At 43.7% G+C, this 23,134-nt stretch overlaps 1 protein-coding gene and 1 long non-coding RNA gene across 3 annotated transcripts in view; both read right to left on the bottom strand.

Annotated features, from left to right (window-relative positions):
* Nucleotides 1-18,712, bottom strand: part of LOC311515993 — a 63,726-nt gene extending 45,014 nt beyond the window's left edge. The window contains exons 1-2 of one of the 2 annotated variants that reach the window (XR_014710286.1): nt 18,611-18,712; nt 14,969-15,071 (exon numbers count right to left, since the gene is read on the bottom strand). This is a non-coding gene — a long non-coding RNA (uncharacterized lncRNA). Of the gene's footprint in view, nt 1-14,968; nt 15,072-15,714; nt 15,768-18,610 lie in introns of those variants that run through there. The other variant, XR_014710287.1, reaches the window with a different exon arrangement.
* Nucleotides 18,713-20,202: 1,490 nt separating this feature from the next.
* Nucleotides 20,203-22,453, bottom strand: TWIST1 (twist family bHLH transcription factor 1). Its single transcript, XM_084620093.1, has 2 exons — nt 21,562-22,453; nt 20,203-20,803 (listed from the first exon to the last, which is right to left on the bottom strand). Exon 1 carries the CDS (start codon nt 22,163-22,165, stop codon nt 21,605-21,607), a length of 561 nt encoding a protein of 186 aa, XP_084476219.1. The 5' UTR covers nt 22,166-22,453; the 3' UTR covers nt 20,203-20,803; nt 21,562-21,604.
* Nucleotides 22,454-23,134: the final 681 nt, after the last annotated feature.

Here is a 23,134-nt window from a genome sequence, read left to right as displayed (position 1 = left end):
ACTTATTTTAGTGCTTTTGAAAATCCTACTAAGCATCCATCTGCCTTTTTAGGTGCCTAAATAACTTTTAAAAGTCCAGTCCAGTTGTGCCTCAGTTTCCCATTTGTGAAAGGGGGATAATAGCACTTCCCTAGCTCACAAAGTTGTTTTCAAGATAAATGCATCAAAGATTGTGAGGTGTTCACATAAATACCTAACATACATAGAACATGGAACTACAGGTCCAATGTGGGTGATAATCAGTTCATCAGATGTAGTGAGAAATTAAGATGCTTTCCCAGAACTACAGAGAGACAAGGGAATTGATCTGATTTGCTAAGAATTTCCAGAAAAATGCAATAAAGATTACAAAGAAAATGACCTCACCGCTGGAGAGATGCAGCAGAATTATTACCTAGAAAACAGCAATCATACAATCTAACAAAAACTTCTCAGGAGGCTCAAGAAATAGTGAATAATATTTCAAATATGAAATAACCCCTTTTAAGTCTAAGAACAAATGTAAATTTAACAATGTGGGCCTGCCAAATAGCCTTCAGCAACAGAGACATTTAAATACATCTCTCTTAGGATAACAAAAAAAATCAAGCTGTTTTACTCCTTCCTCCTCACCAATAAGAAACACAACATTATTTCTTTTCAACTATTTCTCCTTTCTCTTGGCGTTGATGGCAGGATATAGAGATGTTACAGCTCTGACACTAAATGTGCCTTTCCCATGGACCCCAGGAATTTTTTGCTGATCATTCCTGAAACCAAATGCAGATGAAGTCAAGGTAACTCATTTCCAAAAGACAATTTTTTTTCCTCAGCTTTGAAGGTAGGGCTTCAAGTTGCACATAGTGTTGTTTATGGGTCTGATCCTGCTTGAATTGAAATCAATGGCAAAACTCCCATTACTGTCAATGGGATTGGGTCCCATAGTGGCGGTTACACTGGGAGTTGGGGAATGAGGGCCATTTGAAAGAGAGGGCCTATTATACGCTGTTGGAATTTTCTTAAGAAACAATCCCCCAAAACCCAGCAAACACAGAAAAGTAAAGCCGAGGAGAATCCCACACATGAATGATGCTTGAAAAATACCATGTAGCTGAAAAGTCTTTCCATGTCATGCTTTCTGTTCCTAAATGTTTACAGCAGTGTATAGCCATCATAGCAAACAATTATTTATTGGTTCTGCAAAAAGCAGAGCTGTTGTTATCCCTTCAGTTCGCGCTGATTACATGTTGCTGGGATGGAGCCACGTGAAGTCAATGGAGCTGCACCCATTCATGCCAGGGCTAAGTTTGGCCCATCTTTTTTAGTGAAGGAAAACAAGAGCCAGACTGGGCTAGCCAGGGAATCTTTCCTCTTCCATTTTCCTTTTTCAGCACGAGAAGAAGGAGAGCCTGAGTGAGATCTGCTTCACTGAAGGGCAATGAGAGAAGGCCCTGTGAAAGACACTTTTCTTGTCCCCGGCTAAGTAGGAACAGGAATGGCAGAGATTCCCCTTCTACTGAGGACTGAGCCAGAAAAAGTTGTCTCCATGCCCGCATCCAGCACCATCCAACAGTAAAGTACTACTCAGTGTGGATAAGAGTGGTAAAACTGGGCCCATTATTACTCCTTTATTTGTACTATCATGGTATCCCTGTGTGCTTGATGCTGTCCAGACACACAGTGAAACCCTGGCCCCTTTGAAGTCCAGGGGAGTTTTGCCACTTACTCAACAGGACTTCAGTGCCATTGAGTTGACCCGTAGCCTGCCATGAAAAGCTCACAGCTTCAGAAGACAAAGAATGGGATGGAGAAGATGAATAAAACATGAGGTAAAAATGTATTCATTTCAAACATTAAAGAAACATCAACATTCTCCAAATGCCCCTCAACCCAAGCCAGTGCTAGTTGGCTAACTTCTTGCAGGAAACCTGGAAGAAGTGGGTCTTGAAGAGAGGTAGGAGAGAAAAGTGGCCTTACAGATCAGTTCAGGGAGGGCACATCATTCATAAGAGACAGCATGGAAGAAATGCACCAAGAAATGTATGCAAGGCAGACAAACAGGGAAGGCAAGGCTGTTATCGCTGGCAGAGCCTATCTCCATGTGATCATGCAAAGAATTTGTTCTCCAAACTGCACATCTTTGTCAAGCAGGTAATATTTTCAGACAGCATCAGCTCTCAGTGTTCTCACTGGATTTTTTTTCTTATTTGTAATTTAAATGAGAGCAGAGATACCACTCTACCAATGTAGTACATTCCTTGAAAGGTTCCACTCCACATCTGTTGCCTCTACTTAAACCCATCAGCTAAATTATTGGCTGAAGTTCAACAGCATCCATAAGTTTCCTCAATTAATCCATCAGTTAGCAATTCCCAGTTGGTGACCCTAATGTGCCTTGTGGATTAAAAGCCCCCAAGTCCTTTTTTTAGCTGAGACAGAACAAAAATCTATGTTAATAATCTTTCAGCGGTGAATGACCATACATTTGTAGTACAGCGCTGTGAATATGATCCCTTTGCAATTATACAGCACTGTATGTAACTAGTTTAAGGTTCTATGGGTACAGATGTAATGCATCGGCCAATTAGTCATAATCCACAATTAATACTCCTTTTTCCCTATCACCTATTTAGCATAGAATGAGGCCGGTGTGTACTTGAATCCTCATGTGAGTCTTGATTGCATTGCAGAATATGATCAAAAGACTCCAGCTGAACGTGCATGATTGTGTTGCTTGCTGCACTCAATGGCAATTTATTTAAACATGATACTCTGCAGGAGAACTCGGTCAACGTAAAGGCACAACAGGCAGTTTATCATTTCCATGCGAGGTATTTAGGATTTTTGCCTCTCAAAAGCTTTAAAAAAAAAAAAACCCCTCACAGGATACTGCTAGTGGGAGGAGTTAAAATCCTGATATGTTCATAAGGCCTTTTATCTGTGTACAGCACAAGTTAGACCCCAGAGATTCAACAGCTTGGTGGCTTCTCTGTAGCAGAGATCAACTTTCCACACTGAGGAGGAGCAGAGGTAACATTATCAGTGGCCTAATGTATTATAGAAGATAATGCATCTGGGGGTAGAACATGCTGTAATTTTAAATATTCAGTATTGATTACATACCTTACCAGCCCTCCCGCTCCACTCATTTCAGGAACATTTCATTAGCACTAGGGCATTATAAAATTCTACTGAGCTGGCCCAAGCCTGCTCCCACCGAAGGGAATTTTGCCATTGACCTCACTGGAAGCAGGATTCAGAGCATACAGGTGCCTTTTGGATAACCCTGTCTGAGAGGATGAAACCTGTGTAAAAGACTAGTGGGGTTCAATCTTTTTCATAACAGAACCCCTTCAAACCACCTTTCTACCTAGCCAGTCTACCCAGGATTTCTTTCCCATTTAGCAACATGGGAAAGGGAGGGTGAGCAACTTGTGAGCCCTGTTCATGACCCCATGTTGAGAACCCCTGTAGCAGGCCACTCTGAATTGCACTCTAAATGTTCCGGACGATCTGGTGCTTTCAGGCATGGCCCTGAACAAGGGTTGGTATGTAAGCTGCATGACCCCAGAAGCAGACCAAGAGATTGTAGTTCTCAGAGACACTCCCCTCTGGCACAATTCTTCCCTTTGCACCTTGAAAGGGTGCAACTTAGTCCCCGCTTTCTTCCTCCCCAGCTACTCTGGCCAGTGAGTTGGGGGGAGAACAAAAAGCAAGGCTCCACCCACCCACGGGATCTCTCCATCCGGTCCCTACCTACTGGCTCATATGGCAGTGTATCCAGACAGCAGGAGCTGAGGACCAAGAACCCAGTAGGACAAGCAAGGGAGGGGCTACTCAGCTAAGTAAGATGAGCACCAGTCTAGCTTTCCTTCCCAAAGCTGCCCCCAGGGCAGAGCAGTTCCATGCCACTTCTTACAATCAACCAGAATCCAGCCATTTGTTGTCATTTTGATGGGCCAATGATGTAGATTAGGGTGTAGGAAATGCAGCTGTCCTGGAAAAGCAAAGCAGGTGACAAGCCACAGAGGGATCCGTCCTTCCCCTTTATCAATAACTGTCCTGTCAGTAAGACCCTTGTGTGAGAATTTTCTCAGGCATGGAAGGGTTGTAGAACATCCAAAATGCAGTGAAAGCAGCACAGGACAGAACAGGGCATGGGCAGATCATGTAGGGGGATTGCTGACTCCCTGGGTGCAACGAAGCAAAGCTCTCTGGGCATGAGCTGCAAATCTCTGAGCATCTTGCAGAGGTAGGATTTGGAATGGAAGCCTGTGTACCTGCAAATGGGCAGATCTGCTGGCCAAAACCAGGTTGCAGGCTAAGAATGCTAGTGCTGCTCGTAATGGAATTAACAGTGGCTGCAGGGAGTGCGTGCTTCACATTCTTACTCCAGAGTATACGTGGGTTATGAAGAGTAAATATTTATTTAACTTATCCCGTCGTGTTTAGGTGTTGCAGAAGATACAGGGTATGCTACACGACAACAGTCACTCACTGGCTTGAGACACCAGCTGTACCTAGGCATGATGAGGTAAATTAAGGCTGGAGTATCCGAGCAGCATTTCAGCTTTAACTCTCAATTTCCTGGCTTTTTGTGGGTTTTAGGCAGACCCTTAACGTTACTTTAATGTAGGTGTTTTTTTTTTTTTGTGGTTTAATATTTCTAAGGGCAGTAAATTATTTCCAGCATATGTAAAAAAGACAAATTTCTCCTGTGGTTAGTGACCACAAAGCAAAACAAGAAACAGAAATACTCGAGAGTGCGCTTCTCAAGAAAAGGTTATAGTGCTTTAAACCTCGACTTTGATGTTACACATAGGAAAGGAAAGTTCAGTGTGGAGCTGATGGCTGATACCTTTATGAAGCATAGCTGCAAATAAACATTACCAAATACATCATCTCTGCCTGTCGGTGCAAAAGCTTTTTGTCTCCTGCTGCACATACATGCAAACAATCGGAGACACTGCCCTCCTCCCATACATACACAAGATAAAAACGAGCTGCTGAATAACAAATGTATCCTGACTAGTGAGGATAAATCCTATTACTGTCAAGTGGTGAAGAAAAGACAGAACTGAGAAGGCTCCTATTGCTGTTTGGTTCTACCGCTAATTAAATATCCGTATTTTGTCAGTCCCATGGAAGGGAAACAGAACAAGATTGATAATTGATATTGCAATAATGTTTTTACTAGAGCTGAGTGAATGGAGTTTTCAAAGAGCTAATTGATATTATTGGGTGAAACCTACTCCACCTGCAGAGAGCCAAACTCTATGTGGGTGAAGCCCGGGGAGTTGAAGAGGTGAAATCTATCTCCCCAACCAAGGACCAGCCTTCTGCAGTGTGCTGTTTCAACTGCTGGGCTAAAATAATGACCTCAGCCCCTGTATGCCAACTGAACAAGTTACTGGACCTGTATAAATGTGGATCAATAGCTCCTCTTCCTACCTGCCCCCACCTACGACTGGTCTGTCAGCCTATGCGGAACTAATGCATTCTCTTTCCATGATGCATAGAGGGTGGGCAGATATCCCTGCTGCAATCACTGTCAGCAGACTGTCCACATATGCTGAAAATGGGGCTTTAGTGGTACAGAGAATATTGTTTGGGCCATCCACACCCTAGGTGAATTTCACCCATTGTGCATAAAGCCCAATAATTCACTTTGTTGGTGCCTGCAATATCTTTGCTTATTTGCAAACATTTGGGAGAAGGAGTGTTTGTTCACAAGACTGTTTTCAGGAAGCAAAAACAGCGGGGAAAAGTAGCACAGCTAAATCTGCATCAAGGTGTTTACACTGGGCTTGTTCTCATGGCCATTTTGAAAAGCTCCTTTTATTATTCACATCATAGATTTGCTGAGCAATTAGAAACATTCACTGTTAATTTGTGACCAGAAAGAGAAGCTTCCTGTTTATAAAGCGTATATCATCGAATCATTGACTTCAAGGAGCTCCACTAGGCATCAGAGTCCACCCACAGTGATCCAGAGGCAAGATCATAGCCTAGCTTTTAATCCAAAATATGTCCGGGAAGCAATCTGGGAAACCACAGAACAGTGGGCTGGCTGAACTGTCTGGTGGACTGGGTTCAAGAGCAACATTCAGCTTCCTCACTCCATCCAGGAATGAGTGAAGGAGTAGGAAGATATGGGCATGAAGAGGATGGTCACATTCATTGTTTTTTCATATTTCCTTACAGTGTATGACAATGAAGTAATACTGCAGGTCAGAAGAGTCTGCCTAACTTCATGGTCTCAAGGGAAGAGGAGGGACTACAATTGCTAAGACACACAAACAAAGAGTGCCTACATGCCTTTGAGGCTCTGGGCCATCTACATCTGCAAAGCAAAATTCACTTTAGGCCATGAGCCTGTGTGATGTCCAGCCTAAACAAGTTATACAAACACCACTTCCTTGAATTAGCAATGTTTTCCCAGGAGAAATGAATAAGTTAATTAGAAATATTAACAGTTCATTTTAAAATAATGACATGTGAGCTTGTTCCAATATTCCTAGCTGAAGCTGAACTCCCATAATTATTCTTTTACTTCTGTTGGAAAGAATGTAAAAAGGTCATCGTTCCCCCTGCCACCCCTCTGTTTGCAAGAATTATTCACTTTATGCTACAAGATCATTACTATGACTGGAAGACATGTTATTACTGGCAAGGTGATGCACAAAAATCACTCCACCAGTCACATTCTACTTTGTGAATCTATTTTTTCCCTCTTGCATTGGAAACCTATTCTGACTTGCCAAAAGCCCTCAATAAATGCGAATTTTTGCCATTTCTTGTGGATCTTAATTCTTTTTCTAAAAAATAGAAGCAAGAAATTCTAAGGGCCAGATTCCAAGACCTCTGCCCATGTGGAATTATTATTTGTTTATTTAGTTGCATTACTGTAGCAAGTAGTAGCCTTAGTAATGGATCAGGCCCCCATCACGCCGTATGCTGTACAAATACAGAACCAAAAGACAGTCCTCATACCTGACTCCATGAATAGCTCAATTGGCTTCAGTAGGCCTATTTATGGAGTGAGGTGCTACTCAATGTGAGTAAAGGGGTCACTGCAGGGTCCAGTAAGTATAGCATGCTGCATGACTGGCTACATAAAATAACCAGAGAAACACCCCCCTACTGCCCTCTCGTACCTTATGTTATATTTTGCTTACAGCAAATACAGATAAAGGTAACATCAACACAGGCTGTTTGGTTCAGCTTGAACTAGATTTCATTTCAGTTTAGGAAAGGAGAAAGAATTAAACAAACCAGGAGTTTAGGAAGAAAATAAAAATATTTAATGTAACACAAGCATGCTATATAATATAGGGGGGCATAAAGGGAAGTACTCAGAATGGCATAGTCATCTTCTGTTGTGAATCTTCATAATAGCTGACTGCTTTAAATTAGCTAAATATCTACACATGGGTACATAACCCATAGGTTATAAAACCTATAGATTATGTTCCCACTGGTGTAATATATATTGAGACAGAGAATAGTAAAATAATACCTTGCACTGACAGCATCTTCCGGCTGAGGACCTCAAAGCACTTTGCAAATATTAATGAATTAAGCCTTGCATCATTCTTTGAGATTAATCAGTACTAATTAATCAGTATTGCCCCCAATAACTTGCTTGTGTTATGCAGGAAATCTATGGCAGAACTAGAGGGGGGAAAACATATCCCACGATTCCTAACTCTCTCCCTTAAGTACCAGATTAGCCTTTCTCTTTGTCCATACAATACATGATGCCATGGTACAGTATAAAGATTCTATTGGCATGAATTTGGGATGGCTGCATTACTCAGGCATGACGAATCTATGCATGACTGGTGCAGGGCTTCACAATGGGCATCAATAAAACCTTTATATCATACCAGACCATCATGTATCCTTAATTCCACATGTTTGGAATAAAAATGATATTTTAGAGTGTTTTCAACATTTGGGGGGGAGGGGTCTATTTTTCATATTCCTGGCAATTAAGGCAGCTCCTGTGAAGCCAGGCTGCCTTAATTACCATGAATCCAACTGTACAGGTCTCCAAGGAAGAGAAAGGTGATAGCTAATAAATGTTAGAAACCTCGACACACTAAATAAAATAACTTTTTTCATACATAATGTCACAATTTGTCCACTATTTCAGGACCTGCCAGGTTAGAAGCAAGTGCCGTATTCTATTGGAAAGCTGGAAAACTGTGTTTTTCAGTGATATCAGACTATAAACCTGCCATTGCTCCAGGCCTAATTATTTCCTGAACTGTACCTCATTCCATTGTTTTGGATTGGTTTTAGATGTCATCTTTGTGGGATTGGAGGGGGACAGTGAGGGAAAGGCAAATTTGTCTGGCAGTGTTTTGTTTTTCTTTTGCTTGTAATGATGCCTATTTGAAGCTGATATCTGGAATATTGAAAACAGCCCCAGTGTAGACAGATTACTGGGCAGAGTGAAGGTGAGACAATCAAAGAAACATGATTAAAAACAATTTGTCACACAGCTTTGCAATTTAACACATAGATGTCTCCACCACATGATGAAAGGGGGAAAGGGTTGTGTTGGTGCAAATGTATATGTTGTAACAGTTGTGATATTACTATTTCCCGCTTTACTTGCAGTCTATTAAAATACAGGAGTTAAAACAGTGACAGCAGTGATGTGTATGTAGTGTTATTCCTGCTAATTCTGGCATGTATAATCTGATTGCAATCTTAAATTTGAAAGAGTGACTCTTTAGAAGTGGAATGGCTCTGAAGAATATGGCAGGCCCAGGAGCCATATAAGAATTCACGGATGAAAATGTTGAGAAGGCCTTCTCAAACTATTTTATCTCAACCTCCTACATTAAGCCAGAAGAACTTTACACAACTCTTTCCTTTATTCAATGCCTTGTCTTAGCTATGCCATGTCACTCTCCAGGGGCCTGATCCAACACCCACAGAAGTCAGTGGAAGACTCCAACAGCCGTCAGATCCAGCCCTTGGAAAACAATCCCCTGCTTGACAATACCTTTGAAAAATCATTATGTTGAAACTATTTCTAACTTTAAAATTTGGGCCTTGCTTTTTATTCCACTATGAAATGATTGTCTCCTGGTTTCACTTTCTTCCTAGGCCCACATACACAAAGGAGATAACTCATTTCAGACGGCAAGAATCTCACCCATGCAAATATTCTTTTCCTATTGACTATACTAATAAATGCTAAACACATGTTGTTCTCTGCACATAGATGTTCAGCATCAATCTATCATTAAGCAGTATGCAGGTAACCTCCATGGTCACTGATCTATCTTTAGTACCAGCTTTAGAGGCCCTGTCAGGATTAATTACAATTTCAGTGGCTTGTGTTGCCTTTTGGGGGGACAGGGTCTTGACCAGCAAATATGAGAGTATATTGTTGAGTTTCCTCCCAGTATCAATACTTACTATCACGGGTTTGGTCTTGTAAGTGCTCCCATATGTTTCAGAAATAATTAAATTGTTATTGACATTTTGGCCTACCTCCTAAAGATGAATATCCTTCAGCTGCTAAACATTTGATAGGTTTGAAGTTTAGGGGAGTTTCTTTTAATTTTCTTGAAAATATACATGCAGCAGGACAAAAGTGATCCAAGCCATTTGATCTGGTTGGCAAACATGGGAATGGGGGTGGGGAGAAGCAGCCTTTTTCTTTAAGGCCAGACACCATTTTTAGTTACATTTACTTGGCTTTTGTCCTGTGATTAAGGTTTTTACACTAAGGAGCTGTTAGCCGCAAGCCAGTAAAAGCTGACTCAGTCCCGCAATCATCCTCCAGGTGAAAAAACAGGTCCATATGCATACTGAGAGAAAATTAAATCTATATAGACTGTTTGTCCCCCTCTCCCAACTAACCTGTTCTCTACCTTCTACCCAGTAAAACTTTATCTGTGAATTTGCAGATAAACTAATAGCAGGTAAACTGACATGGGCTACATTACACAGGCTTGTAATATAGGTTCGGAACGCTATAATCAAATGTAGTTGTATCTATCTAGGTGCCTGGACAGCTATCTTTTATAGCATTAAGCTTTGTAATAATTTGATGATACCAGCGTGAGACGTTAGATCGTCTGGTAACCTTTTTATTTAATCCCATTAGCAAAATCTCCATTGACTTCAATGGGGGAAGGCTCAGGCCCCAGAACTTCCATTACAAATACTGACAGGTTTCAGAGTAGCAGCCGTGTTAATCTGTATTCGCAAAAAGAAAAGGAGTACTTGTGGCACCTTAGAGACTAACCAATTTATTTGAGCATAAGCTTCCGATGAAGTGAGCTGTAGCTCACGAAAGCTTATGCTCAAATAAATTGGTTAGTCTCTAAGGTGCCACACAAGTCCTCCTTTTCTTATTACAAATCCTAACTGTCAGTGTCTGTATATTGCTATTACTGTCCTCCTGGACTATTCTTCTCAATACTCAGGGCTCCTTGTTGTCTCTGATCTATTCAGTGTTGGTAGTATGCATAACATTTCAGACGGAAGAATTTCTTCTTCTTTGAGAGAAGTCAAGGAGTGGGTGGCAACTGTCTTCTCCCACCTTTTCACTGCTACAAGAAATCCGATGCAGCTTCCAAATATTGAGCCAGATTCTGATGTCCTTTACTCTTAGTGAGTTTTTTTCCCTTGCTTCACTCCCATTGATATCAATGGGAATTTGGGCTGAACAAGGAATGCAGCTGCTGCTCATTGTCTTTGTGAAGTGCATTAGAGCAGGACTGCTACAGTGTTTTACTGTGGATGTTCATCTAACCCATTTCTCTGCAATTGGACAAACCTATTAAACTAGTGGGTCATCAGTAATTCAACCACAATCGATTTCTCCTGAGATTCCAGTGCAGTACTAGCATTCCTACATGCCTCATGTTGCCTGGTGCCTTCTGAATGCATGTGGGTCCCCTGCAGTTCCTTTGCCCAGGTTGGCACTGACTAGATTGCCTCAGGGATTGCTGGGCAGAGAACGCCTGGGTTTGCCTGGCTTGGGAACTCCTGTGGTAATGTGATCATGGGGTTCGAATTCTTTAAAGTAGACAACTCATAAATGCACAACCAGGCCCCAGAGAGGGCTATGAACTGCCCAGAACAGTGTTAGGGAAAGTCACCCTATGCGTGAAGGGGCCGTCGTCTTTCATGGCTCCATGAGGACAGGTTCAGTTCCGCGGGTGTTAACCGAAGAGACACCAACCAAGCACGTGCATGTTTGGAAGACACTATTCGGACCACTCTTGCTAGTGATCTGTTGCAGAGCTGGTGCCCCTCCTGTTAACCCAGCCCAGCTACTGAAGGAGCAGCCATCACTCGCCCTGGCTATTGGAAACAGGTTTTCACACAAACACACGCACACACACCCGCCCCCGATTCCTGCAAGGTAAGAGGTTTGGCATCTGGAGGTGTCAGGAAGGAGCCTTTAGCCATAAATCACCCTGAGAAGCATTCAAGTCAGACAAACGCCTTGAGACCCCTAAGAGGTTCACCTCCAAATGCCTAGATCAAAGAGCATCCCCTCCAGCCATAAACACCTATTATATGCAAAGGCCGACTTATCGAGAGGGTGCATTGAGTAAAGATGGGGGAGGGAGGTTGATACAGACTAATAGGGCTACCCCCCTGAAACCTACAGCCGCAGAACCCCACAGCTAGGAAACGCCACGAGCCGGCGAACGCCCAGAACAGACCTTGCAGCGAACTTGCCTTCGCCTTGCAGGGACCTTGGTGGTAAGAAGGTGCTGCGCGTTTACTCAGCAGAGGTATACGCTTCGCCCTCGGCCCACCTCCCACCCTATGCTCAGATACAAGCTGGGCGAGGAGACCACCCTGACGGTCAGAGGAGCCACGTTTTAAAGATGCCTTAGATTTCCACCCCTCCAGGAGAATCAAAAAGCCCTGGGGCAGAACAAGCCCTCCATGGGGCAAAAGAAAATTATTCTATGTTGTGTGCGTTGGGAGGCGGCGCGGGGGCGGTCAACGAAGCTGACAAAGCTGCTTCAGCACAGGGGTTTACACATGTTCAATGCAATCCAAATACATGGCCCTATTCTCCTGAGAAAGAATTATATCAGATATTTCAGGGCGCAGGTATTAATTCTAAGGGACCAGGGAATTAGGTTTCTGCGTATTTTCTTCCTTGGCTATCAGTATTGTTATCTTCTATCCAAAAGCCAACAGTGCCAGTTTTAGGTTTTCTTTCTTTCTTTCTTTCTTTCTTTCTTTCTTTCTTTCTTTCTTTCTTTCTTTCCCACAAAACTTCCTTGTGCACAGGGTCTTATTATCACTAGTGATCAGGAAGGTTTCCCATTCTTGCTGCTGTTTTTTAAACAAACAAACACAACAAAAACCAGTGCCATAAATCCACTCTCGAAATGAGAAGCACTGAGGGCAGTGTAAGTTAAAGGCAGTATCCAAAAGGCGCAGACGAAAGCCTGATCCCGGGTCCTAATCACACAGACAAAATGCCTCTTTCCAATCCATTTCTTCTGGTGATTTATGCAGCCCTTTGATCAGAAAAGAGTTTTAATTGTCTTAACCGCAGGAGCAGACATATTCTTCATAAAAACCAAACCTAACCCTCTTTCCCACGTCCCCCTTTAATTCCCCTCCCATTGAAGCCTGATTAGATTTTATTAATGCCCCATATTCTTAAAATCATCTTTCAGAGTAACTCTAGACATTGATTGCCAGGTTTGAAAAAATGCCCTCTCGATCTAAAGTGCCCCTTTCAGCCACAGAGCTAACTCCCACACTGCGCCAAGATGAGCTCAAGGTGCAGCCCCTTGGAAATGAAAAATGACTCTAGTAATGAAGAGGGAACACGAGGCCTCAGAGGAGGATTTCTGATGGGAACGAAATGAGGGAATGATCAGAGAAACGCACCGTTACACGCATTCCAAGGAGCGGAATATTTATAGAGAGGAAGAGGGCAAACCAAATACGTATTTTATCATAATTTGGGGGCTGGGAAGAAAGTGGAGTTGCCGAAGCAGGCATTGTCAGGTATTAATAGGACAATTTTCATTAAAACCATATCCTTGAACAAAGGATTTTCTTTCATGTTTTCTCTTTATTACTCTGACAGGTCTCCTAAAATCAGGGATTTTCCAAATCAAAGGCACAAAAGTTGTCTTATTTTTGTGGCTCCCCCTAATCCAACCTCCCCCTCCCCCAGCTTTTACTGTCATTATGCCCGATACAGATTCCTGTTTAAATTCTTGGTTCAAGCCGGAGGACATTTAATAGCTGACTGGATTAAATATTGCAGACTCCAGCTTCGATTCTCTTTGAAAGTACAGGTCGAGCACTATGCCTAAATTCGTTGGATGAAAACTGATCTATGATATATGTTTTAAGTTTAGATCTGAAGTGGGTGGGGAAAGTCTCTGTTTTGGATCTGGTTTATATTGGTGTAAAAAAATTAAAGTTGAAAGGTGCTCCAAGATGCATGAAAACAGAAAGAAAGAAAGAAAGAAAGAAAGAAAGAAAGAAAGAAAGAAAGAAAGAAAGAAAGAAAGAAAGAAAGAAAGAAAGAAAGAGCCAACACAACCGCAAAATTAAATAATTAACCATGTAACTATCCACGTGGGAAAAGGATATATTTTCCATCGACAGAAATTAAATTTGAAGCACATCAACACATTTTGAAAGTGCTGAGGTTCCATGGAAGAATTAGCCGCCTGTTTGAAATTAACACTAATTTAGCTCCTACATCAACAACCCCTTTATAGACAGCACATCACTCTGTCACTAAACGTGTTTGATAGCTCCAGGGTCCGAGAGAGAAAGAGGGAGAGTGCACGGTACCTACGCACGAAGAAAGATCTTAGTTCTTTGTTAAATTAAAAGGCAAAAGAAAAAAAAGCTTCTCGGCCATATTTTTGTCAAGTATATAATGTATTGTAAGGAAAGTTGGCTTTCGCGTCACTGCATAATTGAAGTGCATCATTTATATTATGAGGTGGATAACAAGGAAGAAAGACCCCAGAGTTAATCTTTTGTTTTCAAAATCTTGTATGTGCGTTCGCTTAAAACTTTTTACGAGATCATGTGAGAGGGACTCAAAGGCAATAAATCTAGATTAAGAATCCCGAGGGATTTTTAGACTGATGCTATAGACTATAAACAGTGCATAGCAAAGCAGACTATTCATCTGGTATTATACATACCTAAATTGTCATCCCTAAAGCTAATGTGATCAATTACATTTTTTTTTATCGTTCAAAAGACACAGTAAATCTGGGCGCATTTATGACTACCTCTGTAGACTCCCGATGTCGCAGTTCAACCAAAGAACTATTTAATAGAGACCCACATTATACAGAGCGTCTGTCCCCAAATGCAGAAGACAGAAGATAGACTCGCTCTGGATACTCGCCTGAGTATATGAATATATGTGCAGAAATAAATAAGGAGTATGGACAGTTGGTTGCCATTTTCTGCAACTCGCCAAAAGAATAAGCCGTGGCTGTACCAGACCTATGGAAGACACACACATCTAGGGAATGATTCCTTTCCTGGACTGGAATTGATATTGACGCCTCGTTTAGGCTTTGCAGGTTGTTAGCTTTTTAAAAGCGACAACAACTGAAAAACTGCGGTTTCCCCCCATTCATAAGATGTAATAAGCCCTGTGAAATTACAGGACAGTGCCTGTTTAACAGGACTTTCTCCTTTACACTAAAATATACCTAGATTTTTTAACGTTAGAATTCTGCCTAGAACGAAGGATTTGTGCATTTGTCCTTTAACTTCTTTCAAGTGGCAAAGAAAGATAGTGCCCTGCTGAAGTGTCAACCTCTGGGCAGCTTTTGATTTCCTGCATAGTCGTGGCGTTACTTCTTTTGTCCCAGACCTGCCGTTCACTCACGCCAGATATTTATCTGCTCCTGGCAAGCAGACCGCAGGCAGTGGCAGCCAGGCTAAACGCGCGACAGAATGGGCAGAGCTCTACAACCTGGAAGTAGCATACCAGCCTGTCTTCCCTTCCAGCCTGGAGTCTCCTCCTTGGAGTTTGAAATTTAGGCTCTGTCCGGAGAGGCATTCCTCCACTCTTCTTATCAGCCGCTACCCACCTTCGAAACAAAAATTGATTAGTCTCAGCTTTTTCCCAACCGAGATCCGATACTTTTCTCAGGATCAAACGATTCTGAAAGGGGCTGAGGGGGGGGGGGCGGAGAGAGAGAAAATAACACACACACAACCAAACCCCAAACCCCAACAACAACAGAGAGAGAAGGTGGAGTTTAAAAGACTCCTAATCTTCAGACAGAGGGCCCCTGGATCACACATGGGCGTCCTCCATTCCGCAAACAAACAAAAATTAATGTTTAAATAAAGCCCATTTATAAAGGGGGAAAAAGGCAAGACTGATTTATGTTCGATTTTCCTTCCGTGTAGTTAGAAGGCGTGGCTCCATTTGCGATTGTACATCTGTTCCTTTCACGTGACGTTTTCCTAAAAGCTCCAACATCTGGTCAAAATAAACCTCTTTCAGGTACCTGCTTAACTTTTCACATGTCAAAAGCCCTCCACCTCTGAAGCTCCCCTTTCCTCCACGGCTGCTTTGTGTGCTGCTTTCCCCCACAATGCAAAAAATAAAATAAAATAAAATAAATAAAATAAAATAAATCCTAGCCCTAAAATATTAAAGTGCCAATACTTTCGCTTCCCCCCCCCGCTTTGACCCCCCAAAATTCCAACTTTTGCTTGGATTACCAAAGGTAACATCTCACACCATCCCAGTGCAATCCTTGTGCGTTGGTTTCTGCTCTGGACCAAATAACGGAATTCGAAACAAAACACACCCCTGCAATTCTGGCGTATGCTAATATCTTCCCTGCACTCTTCCTTATAGGAAACGCTCCGCAGGCCAGGTGTTGATAGCTTAATCGGCTAAATCCGAAAGCGAGACACTTTTATTCTGCTATTAATGATAATGTTTTCGACTTGTTTTGCAACGAGATGGTTTGGGAATGAAACTCAACCCCAGTCTCTTGTAGGTGTTCTCAAAGAGCGCGAGTTCAACTGATTCAGTTCCTTTAAGTTTCAGATCACATTATAAAAGTCATTACCGACGTGTTGGTTACTATATACGACAAAGCGATGGAAATAAAAACGGTATAATCCTAGCAAGGAGGGCATTAGACACAGGCAGGGCAGGGTCTCACTGCAGTTTTCCCACTGGGCTGTTCCAAACTATTTTACTATTTCTTTTGGGTTTTTAAAACGTGTGTTACTATTTGTAGCTCTTTATTGTTCCTACTTTTTAAACGTGTGCAAAGTCTTCCAGAATTCTTATCACTTGGCCCTTTTAAATGGTAGACTCTTAAAAACAGGGCAAGGGGGGGAATTTGTGCAAGTGATTTTAACCTGCTCCACCTTCAAGTGACCTGCCAAATGCTCTTTCTTATTTTATAGACATCTGGGAATTCCATACATGCCTTAAACTCCAATTACACACCTTCTTCAAAGGACACGTGCTTTGATTTGCTAAGAACATTAAGCGGACTGAAGTCTAAAGAAACTGGTGCAGAAGTTAATGTAAAATGCACCCTGTGCAATGTTTACTGCGGGCAGATTGTGTGTTGTTCAGCAAATAAAACAAGTTCTGGCGCGAGCTAAATGTGTGCGCCTTCTTTGCTCTTAGCCACATGCATCCCATGGCAGTTGATTCGGATCATTTCCCCCCGACTTCCAAAAGATACTAATTTATGGCAAAGCCCGCTTTTCACAAGGGGTCTGCTCCCAGCTTGCAGGGATGCAGGTGAAGTGACTGATCGTGTGAACAAGGGCACACAGGACTCTGAAGAATGGCCCCAAAGTCGCTTCCGCCTCTGTTTCCTTACAGTTCTCTTTCGATACATTCTGAGGGTTCAGGGACCGATCCTGCTCCCCACAGACGCTCTTTGACGGCAAAGGGACCAGGATCCTTCCCCATCTTTTACAACCTTTTATCCTGTATCTATTGGTCTCCTTTTAACGAGAGCTTGTCGCAGCTGCAGCATCGGTTGCTAACTGCGGTTCCCATGTGGGAGGGATCGGCACTGTATTTACCCGCCAGGTCCTCCCTATCCACACGCAGGGGCAGTGCTGTTTACCCACACCGCAGGTGAACCCCTTTTCTCTACTGAATTTTGTTTGGATTTCCGTCACATTTGTTCCCCCACACGTTTGTTTGTTTTTCTTAAAATTACAGATGCAGGGAAAACCGCCTGACATCATGAGAGCGGGACAAACGCTCACTTTGAAGGATTCCTGGGCAGGACTTCAAGTGAAATCATATGCCTGAGAAGAATTTGATACTGGACTAGAGAAAATCGCTAGTTCTGAGCTTGCCAAACCGTGGAATGTGCAAAATGCTCCACTCTCTTGCACAAGGCCGAGGGTAGCGTCCTAAGAATCTCCATGGAATAAACTGAACCTCAAAATTGCAAAGCCGTGAGGTTGTTGCGTGGGGCAGAGAGATACCAGCTATACATCTGGGCCTGAATCCTGGAACCTTTCCTCGCTCTATTAGCCTACAGGCGTGAGTAAAAGTTCCAGGATCCGGCCCCTTGTTCCCTGGCTTTCCTTGTAACAGGCATTGGGTTTGTTAGCCTGCACAACTATCCATGGATTGCCAACAGAACACGTTTAGTGTGTTCATAGCTAGGGTAACAAAACATGGGAACATTCTGCACGGGAACCTCATCTATGCTACATTTTGTTCTGGAAATAAACTGTCCAGCTTTGTGCCTTGCAAAAAGAATCAATCAGAAATCATAACTTTCAAAGACAGAGTCAGTTTTTGATTGCAGCAGTGCTTAACATTCCCAGAAGAGGAATTCATGTTTTTCTTCAGTAAGGCTGAATCTGAGTTAATAGCTCTTGACTCAAGTGTAGGGGGCCACACAGTAACAAAGTACCAAATGGGAAAGGTCACGTTTGTAGTTTTAAATCAGGATCATCTCCTGTTATTTTTTTTAAATAAAGATAACGATTGATACTAGACAAATAAAACAGACCCCTTTTGTAATGGGAACAATAAAAATATTGGGTATATGGTATTTGCCACCTTTTTATAGTGATCACTGCAAAATACAGATTAAATTTCCTCCTAGGAAACATACAAGGCAAGTAAGGATAGTATATGCAGTAATTAAAAATGTTGGAAGTGACTTGATCCCCCGCCCCTCCTCAGCGTATTGCAAGTTGCTGGAAAGAGTTGATGTAGATTGGGCCAAATTCTGCATTCACTTATGATGGTGTCAATCAGGACAAACGACGTCCAACTCAGCTGATTTAGTCTGGATTTTTCACCAGTAAAATGGGAGCAGAATTTGCTCTTCCCCCCTCCTCCCCCATGTTATTATCCACTGGTCTGCTTTTTTATATTTAGTAATAAAATAATCTGTTCGGTAAATTCCCCTTTCCTTCAAAATTACCCAGCAGTTAGTTACCTATTTCTCTCTTTTGCAAATTTAGGACAAATTATTCTTTAGCATTTGTCATGATACTGAACACATTTTCTGGTGAGCCTTCCCCTCTCTAAGAGAAAACCAGCAAAAGGTACAAGACATTCCTCTTTTCACCATCTCTTTACGTAAGCAAAGGTAGCAGAGATAAGCATTACCTTCTCCTTGATGGTGGGCTCTCATCATTGCTGGAGCTTTTCAAGAAATCTGAATATCAAGCGATCAGACCTTGATGGAGAGAGTCAGAAATCCACTTGTAGGACCACCAAAAATAGCGAATCCCTCTCTAGCACACACACACAAATTTCACCCTTCTGTCCGATGCTTAGTGCTGGGACCACCACAACCCAAATCCAATTTTCAAAGTCCTCGCTAATCCTTTAATATAAACAAACGCTGCAGGCTTTCTACTGTAAACATTGCGCGCTGGTCTAAAATATGCACGATATTAAATTCATAATACTGTTATGTCAGCAATATATGGTAATATGTGGATATGGAAACAAAAACAGTCAGGCAATAAAGTAAACTCAACCTGGGCTAAGCAAACATGACTTGTTTTGAGTAAACACACCATCTTATTTACCCTAGACATTGACTGAATCTGTTCAGCAAAAGGAACTTATAGTTTGCAACCCACACGCCTTTTGTGAGTTACTACGATTTGATCTAGAGTCTTATTTAGGAGCTAAGCAGTGACCGCCCACTTTCCTGTTAGTATGAGCATATTGATCACAACCTGTAATTTACAAAATAAAATAAACGAAGCATTGCTTGTCAGTTTTGTGGTTTGCTTTAAATAAAAACAACAGCTATAGCTAGCTGTGTATATTAATCTGTGGAATACAATACAAATACAATGGTACCGATGACTATACTAGAGAGACTGGCTGTTTTTAGTATTTTAAATAGCTGCCCCTTCCACAATTACTTTGATCATTGAAGCCCGAAGATATTTACAATTGCAGTTTTACCCTACATTAGATTTTAAACCATAAAAGCGGAGAAAAATAGAGACAAAAATGCTTCCTAAATGGCGAAGCCCTCCTGTTTATAGTTAGAAAAGGAAACCAGCGTGAGGTTATTGTATCCCACCCCTTTTTACAACCAAAAATAAGGCTTGTAAGCCTTGCAATTCAAATATTAAAACAACACCTTCTTCATAAAACCCAAATATCCATTTGGTTTCTTATTCCAGCCTCTCTTTGCCTTCGCCTTGTCTGTTTATGGGCCTCTTTAAAACGGATGCGCTCTCTGTCCTCGACTCTTTTTTAGCTAAATCAATACAATTTGCTGTGCACAGAGCGATGGCAGGGGGCATATGCCATCTTTCTGGCTTACATGTCGGAGGCAAATGGTCTGGAAAAAGAATGCCATTACTTTAGATCGGTGGCTAAAACAATTCCGTTCTTCACTTATTGTAACATTATTTGGAGTTCTGATTAAAATAAAAAGACACAGAGAATTTCCGACCCCAAAGTCCAATGAGCACTAAAGTAGAATAATAAAGCTGTCTCTATAAATAACTTCCCGGTGTCTGCCAGTAGCTAGTTTATTTGCGTTTTTCGCCCCCTTTGTTTATATTAGTGCCCCCTCTCTCTTGGGTGTCTTTACAGCTCTACAAGCAGGTATTTATCTCCAGCTTCAGCCCAGCGTTTTCATATAGACCAAACTTTAAGGTTCTTAAAATTTCAATCATATTTATTTATTGCAGAAAAATAATATACAATGATATTTACAAAACAACCATAAAAATATGAATGCATTTAGACACCGGATCTATTTGCATTTTAACATGGGTCATCAATAAATAAATAAAATGTTTATTTTTTTTCTCAGAGGAAAAAATAATAATAAAAAGTAGGAACCGGGTAGGTTTGTGTATAACAGTTTGAGCCCAGTTTGTTTTCCCCCTAAAAAGTGTTCGTCTCTAACGTTTGTTTTGTTTTTCATTATGACCATTCAAGAACGGCGAAAGTCCACAATAATGTATTTTCCTTTTCTCAATGGATCATAGGCCCGACCTCTTGGGAATGCATGCATGCAAAAAAAAAATTAAATTCCAACATTCTTCGTCAAAATTAAAAAAAAACCCAAACCACTGTTCAGACTTCTATCAGAATGCAGAGAGGTGTGGATTGTGCAGATGCCTATCTGGGTGGTCACTGTCCAAGCACCCTTGCCTCTTTCTTTCTTTAAGTGCTCCCCACGCCCTGCTTTGAATTTGGATATAGCTCTTCTAATTTCCAAGAAAATCCTTGGCATATTTTTTTTTTATTTTTTTAAAAAATGGTATCCAACTTCAGAGTCTCTAGACTGTCCATTTTCTCCTTCTTTGGAAACAATGTCATCTGCAAAAACCCAGAGAGGGGGAGGAAAGGTTTGTTACTGATTCTTTTTATTAAAAAAAAAATGTATGCAGAAGGGGAAAGAGAGCGAGTGAGCTGTGCTGTTTTGCATGCGACACAACTGCCCGTGATCCACCACAGCAAAACAATCAGGAGGAATTAAAGCACCCGGCGGTGGGGGTGGGGTAGGGGGGACCATAGCAGGGGGGAAAGGAATTGGGAAACGCACACTGGGAAGTGTACCAGAGACACCGATTCCTCTGTTTAAAAAGCGAATTTACAATGAAGGTTTGGTGGACGAATAATCTCTCTCTCTCTCTCACACACACACACACACAGAGCAAGGACAGGAAACCATCCGAACCCCCACCTTTGCTCATGCAACGTTGGCCGAAGCGACCGCGTCCCCCCCCCCTCCCCGCCCCCCGCACGGGAAGCCGTCTGTATGTTACACCCGCCCACGCCTTGCAAATGTACCGAGTGGTTCTGGTGCCCGGCTCGAGCCCTCTCCCAGGGGCCTGGCCGGGGGGCGCTTGGCTGGGCACTGGCTGAACAGCAGGCCCCTTCCAGACGTCTCCCGCTGGGCACCCAGCAAGCGGAGCCCTCTCCGCTCACTGGCGTTGGGCTCCCTCGGTGCAGGCCCAAGCCCTGATATTTCCCAGCTCTGCCCCACGGCTCCATCCCCCCACGCTCTCCGCCCCCCCCCTCCCAGCCCCACGCGCGCAGGGATGGGCTCGCCCCCGTGCCGCGTCCTCCCTTACCTAGGTCTCCTTCCCTGGGGGTGCGGGTGGGGGCCCCTCCCTGCTAGTGGGATGCGGACATGGACCAGGCGCCCTCCATCCTCCACACGGAGAAGGCGTAGCTGAGCCGCTCGTGGGCCACATAGCTGCAGCTGGCCATCTTGGAGTCCAGCTCGTCGCTCTGTAAGACCTGGTAGAGGAAGTCGATGTACCTGGCCGCCAGCTTGAGGGTCTGGATCTTGCTGAGCTTGTCCGAGGGCAGGGTGGGGATGATCTTCCGCAGGGCGGCGAAGGCTTCGTTCAGGGACTGGGTGCGCTGGCGCTCCCGCACGTTGGCCATGACCCGCTGGGTCTGCAGCTCCTCGTAGGACTGGGGGCTGCCTCCGCCGCTGCTGCTACCGCCGCCTCCCCCGGCGCCGGACTTCTTGCCTCGCTTGCCTTGGGCCGGGCTGCACGGCTCGTCCCCGGCTCCGACGGCCGCCCCTGTGCTGCGCCGGCTGGATCTCCGCTTGCGCCCCCCTCGCTTGCCGCTGGGCTGCTGCTGCCGGTCGGGCTCCTCTTCGCTGTTGCTCAGGCTGTCGTCGGCCGGGGAGACTGGAGAGCTCGATTCGTCCTGCTGCATCATCTCTGGGGGGGGACACACGACGCGGGCCCGGAGGGGGGCAGGGAGAAGAGGGGGGCACCTAACCCGCCAGCTCCCCCTGGATCGCGGCTTGCGGGCCTGCGAGGAGGAGGAGGAGAGGGAGGAGGACCTCAGTTCGGGGGGTGGGGGGATGGCATCAGGATCCAGGAGAAAAAAAAAAACCCACCACAACCCACCCCTCCCGATCCCTCCTTGGAGCCCCTTCGAGGTGTCTGGGATTGGGAGAAAGTTGCAGACTTGGAGGCTCTTATAGCTCCTGCTGGCGGAAAGTTTGGGGCAGCGGCGGTGTCATCGGCCTGACGTGGAGAGGAGGGACTTTGCTGAGCTTTATAGGGACGTTTCCGCTCCCCCCCTCCCCCAATTATGTTTCCAAACCATTCACAAGAGATCTACCCCCCTCCCTCGTCCATCCCTCCCGCTCGGGCTCTTCCCGTTTACACGACCGCTTGGGGGGGGGGGAGGGCTTTGCCACTGCGCCCTGAGCCCCGTTAATAATTGGGAGCACGGCCCTTATTGTTCGGGCTGCACAGGGCGGGTTGTCCCAGCTGGGGCAGTCTGCCCCTCTCCCAAGTTCCCCGTGCGATGGGCAACGGCTTGCAGAACTAAGGGAGGGAGAAGAAATTAACAAGAAGACGCAGTGTGCGGTGCTGGTACACACACCGCTCGCTCCCATCACCTCTGCTGCATGGGCTGCATTTCCGGGGGAGCCAAGGGTTTCTTGGGCGGTCTGTCCTATTGGGGTGATGTAATCTGCAAGGGGGAAGCCTTCTTCTATGTAAATATGGAGAAATGCTGATAGTAGCTCATTTCACGCATATCCTGGAGTTCTTCTTCTGACTTGGAAACCCCCTACCCCCCACATATTTGACATAGTACTGACAATCCAACACTTCGCATACAGAGGGAAGTAAGTGAGGAGACTGTGTTGTATAACTCCTCACTGCTGAGATT

This window comes from Lepidochelys olivacea, assembly GCF_965140295.1.
Source record: "Lepidochelys olivacea isolate rLepOli2 genome assembly, chromosome: 2".
NCBI classification, from domain to species: domain Eukaryota; kingdom Metazoa; phylum Chordata; order Testudines; family Cheloniidae; genus Lepidochelys; species Lepidochelys olivacea.
The sequence above is the reverse complement of the archived record's forward strand: the minus strand, read 5'-3'. Positions and strand labels throughout refer to the sequence as shown.

What these genes read in the sequence shown, in the direction of transcription:
- TWIST1 (XM_084620093.1), bottom strand. Translation starts at nt 22,165, where the DNA reads ATGATGCAGCAGGACGAATCGAGCTCTCCAGTCTCCCCGGCCGACGAC.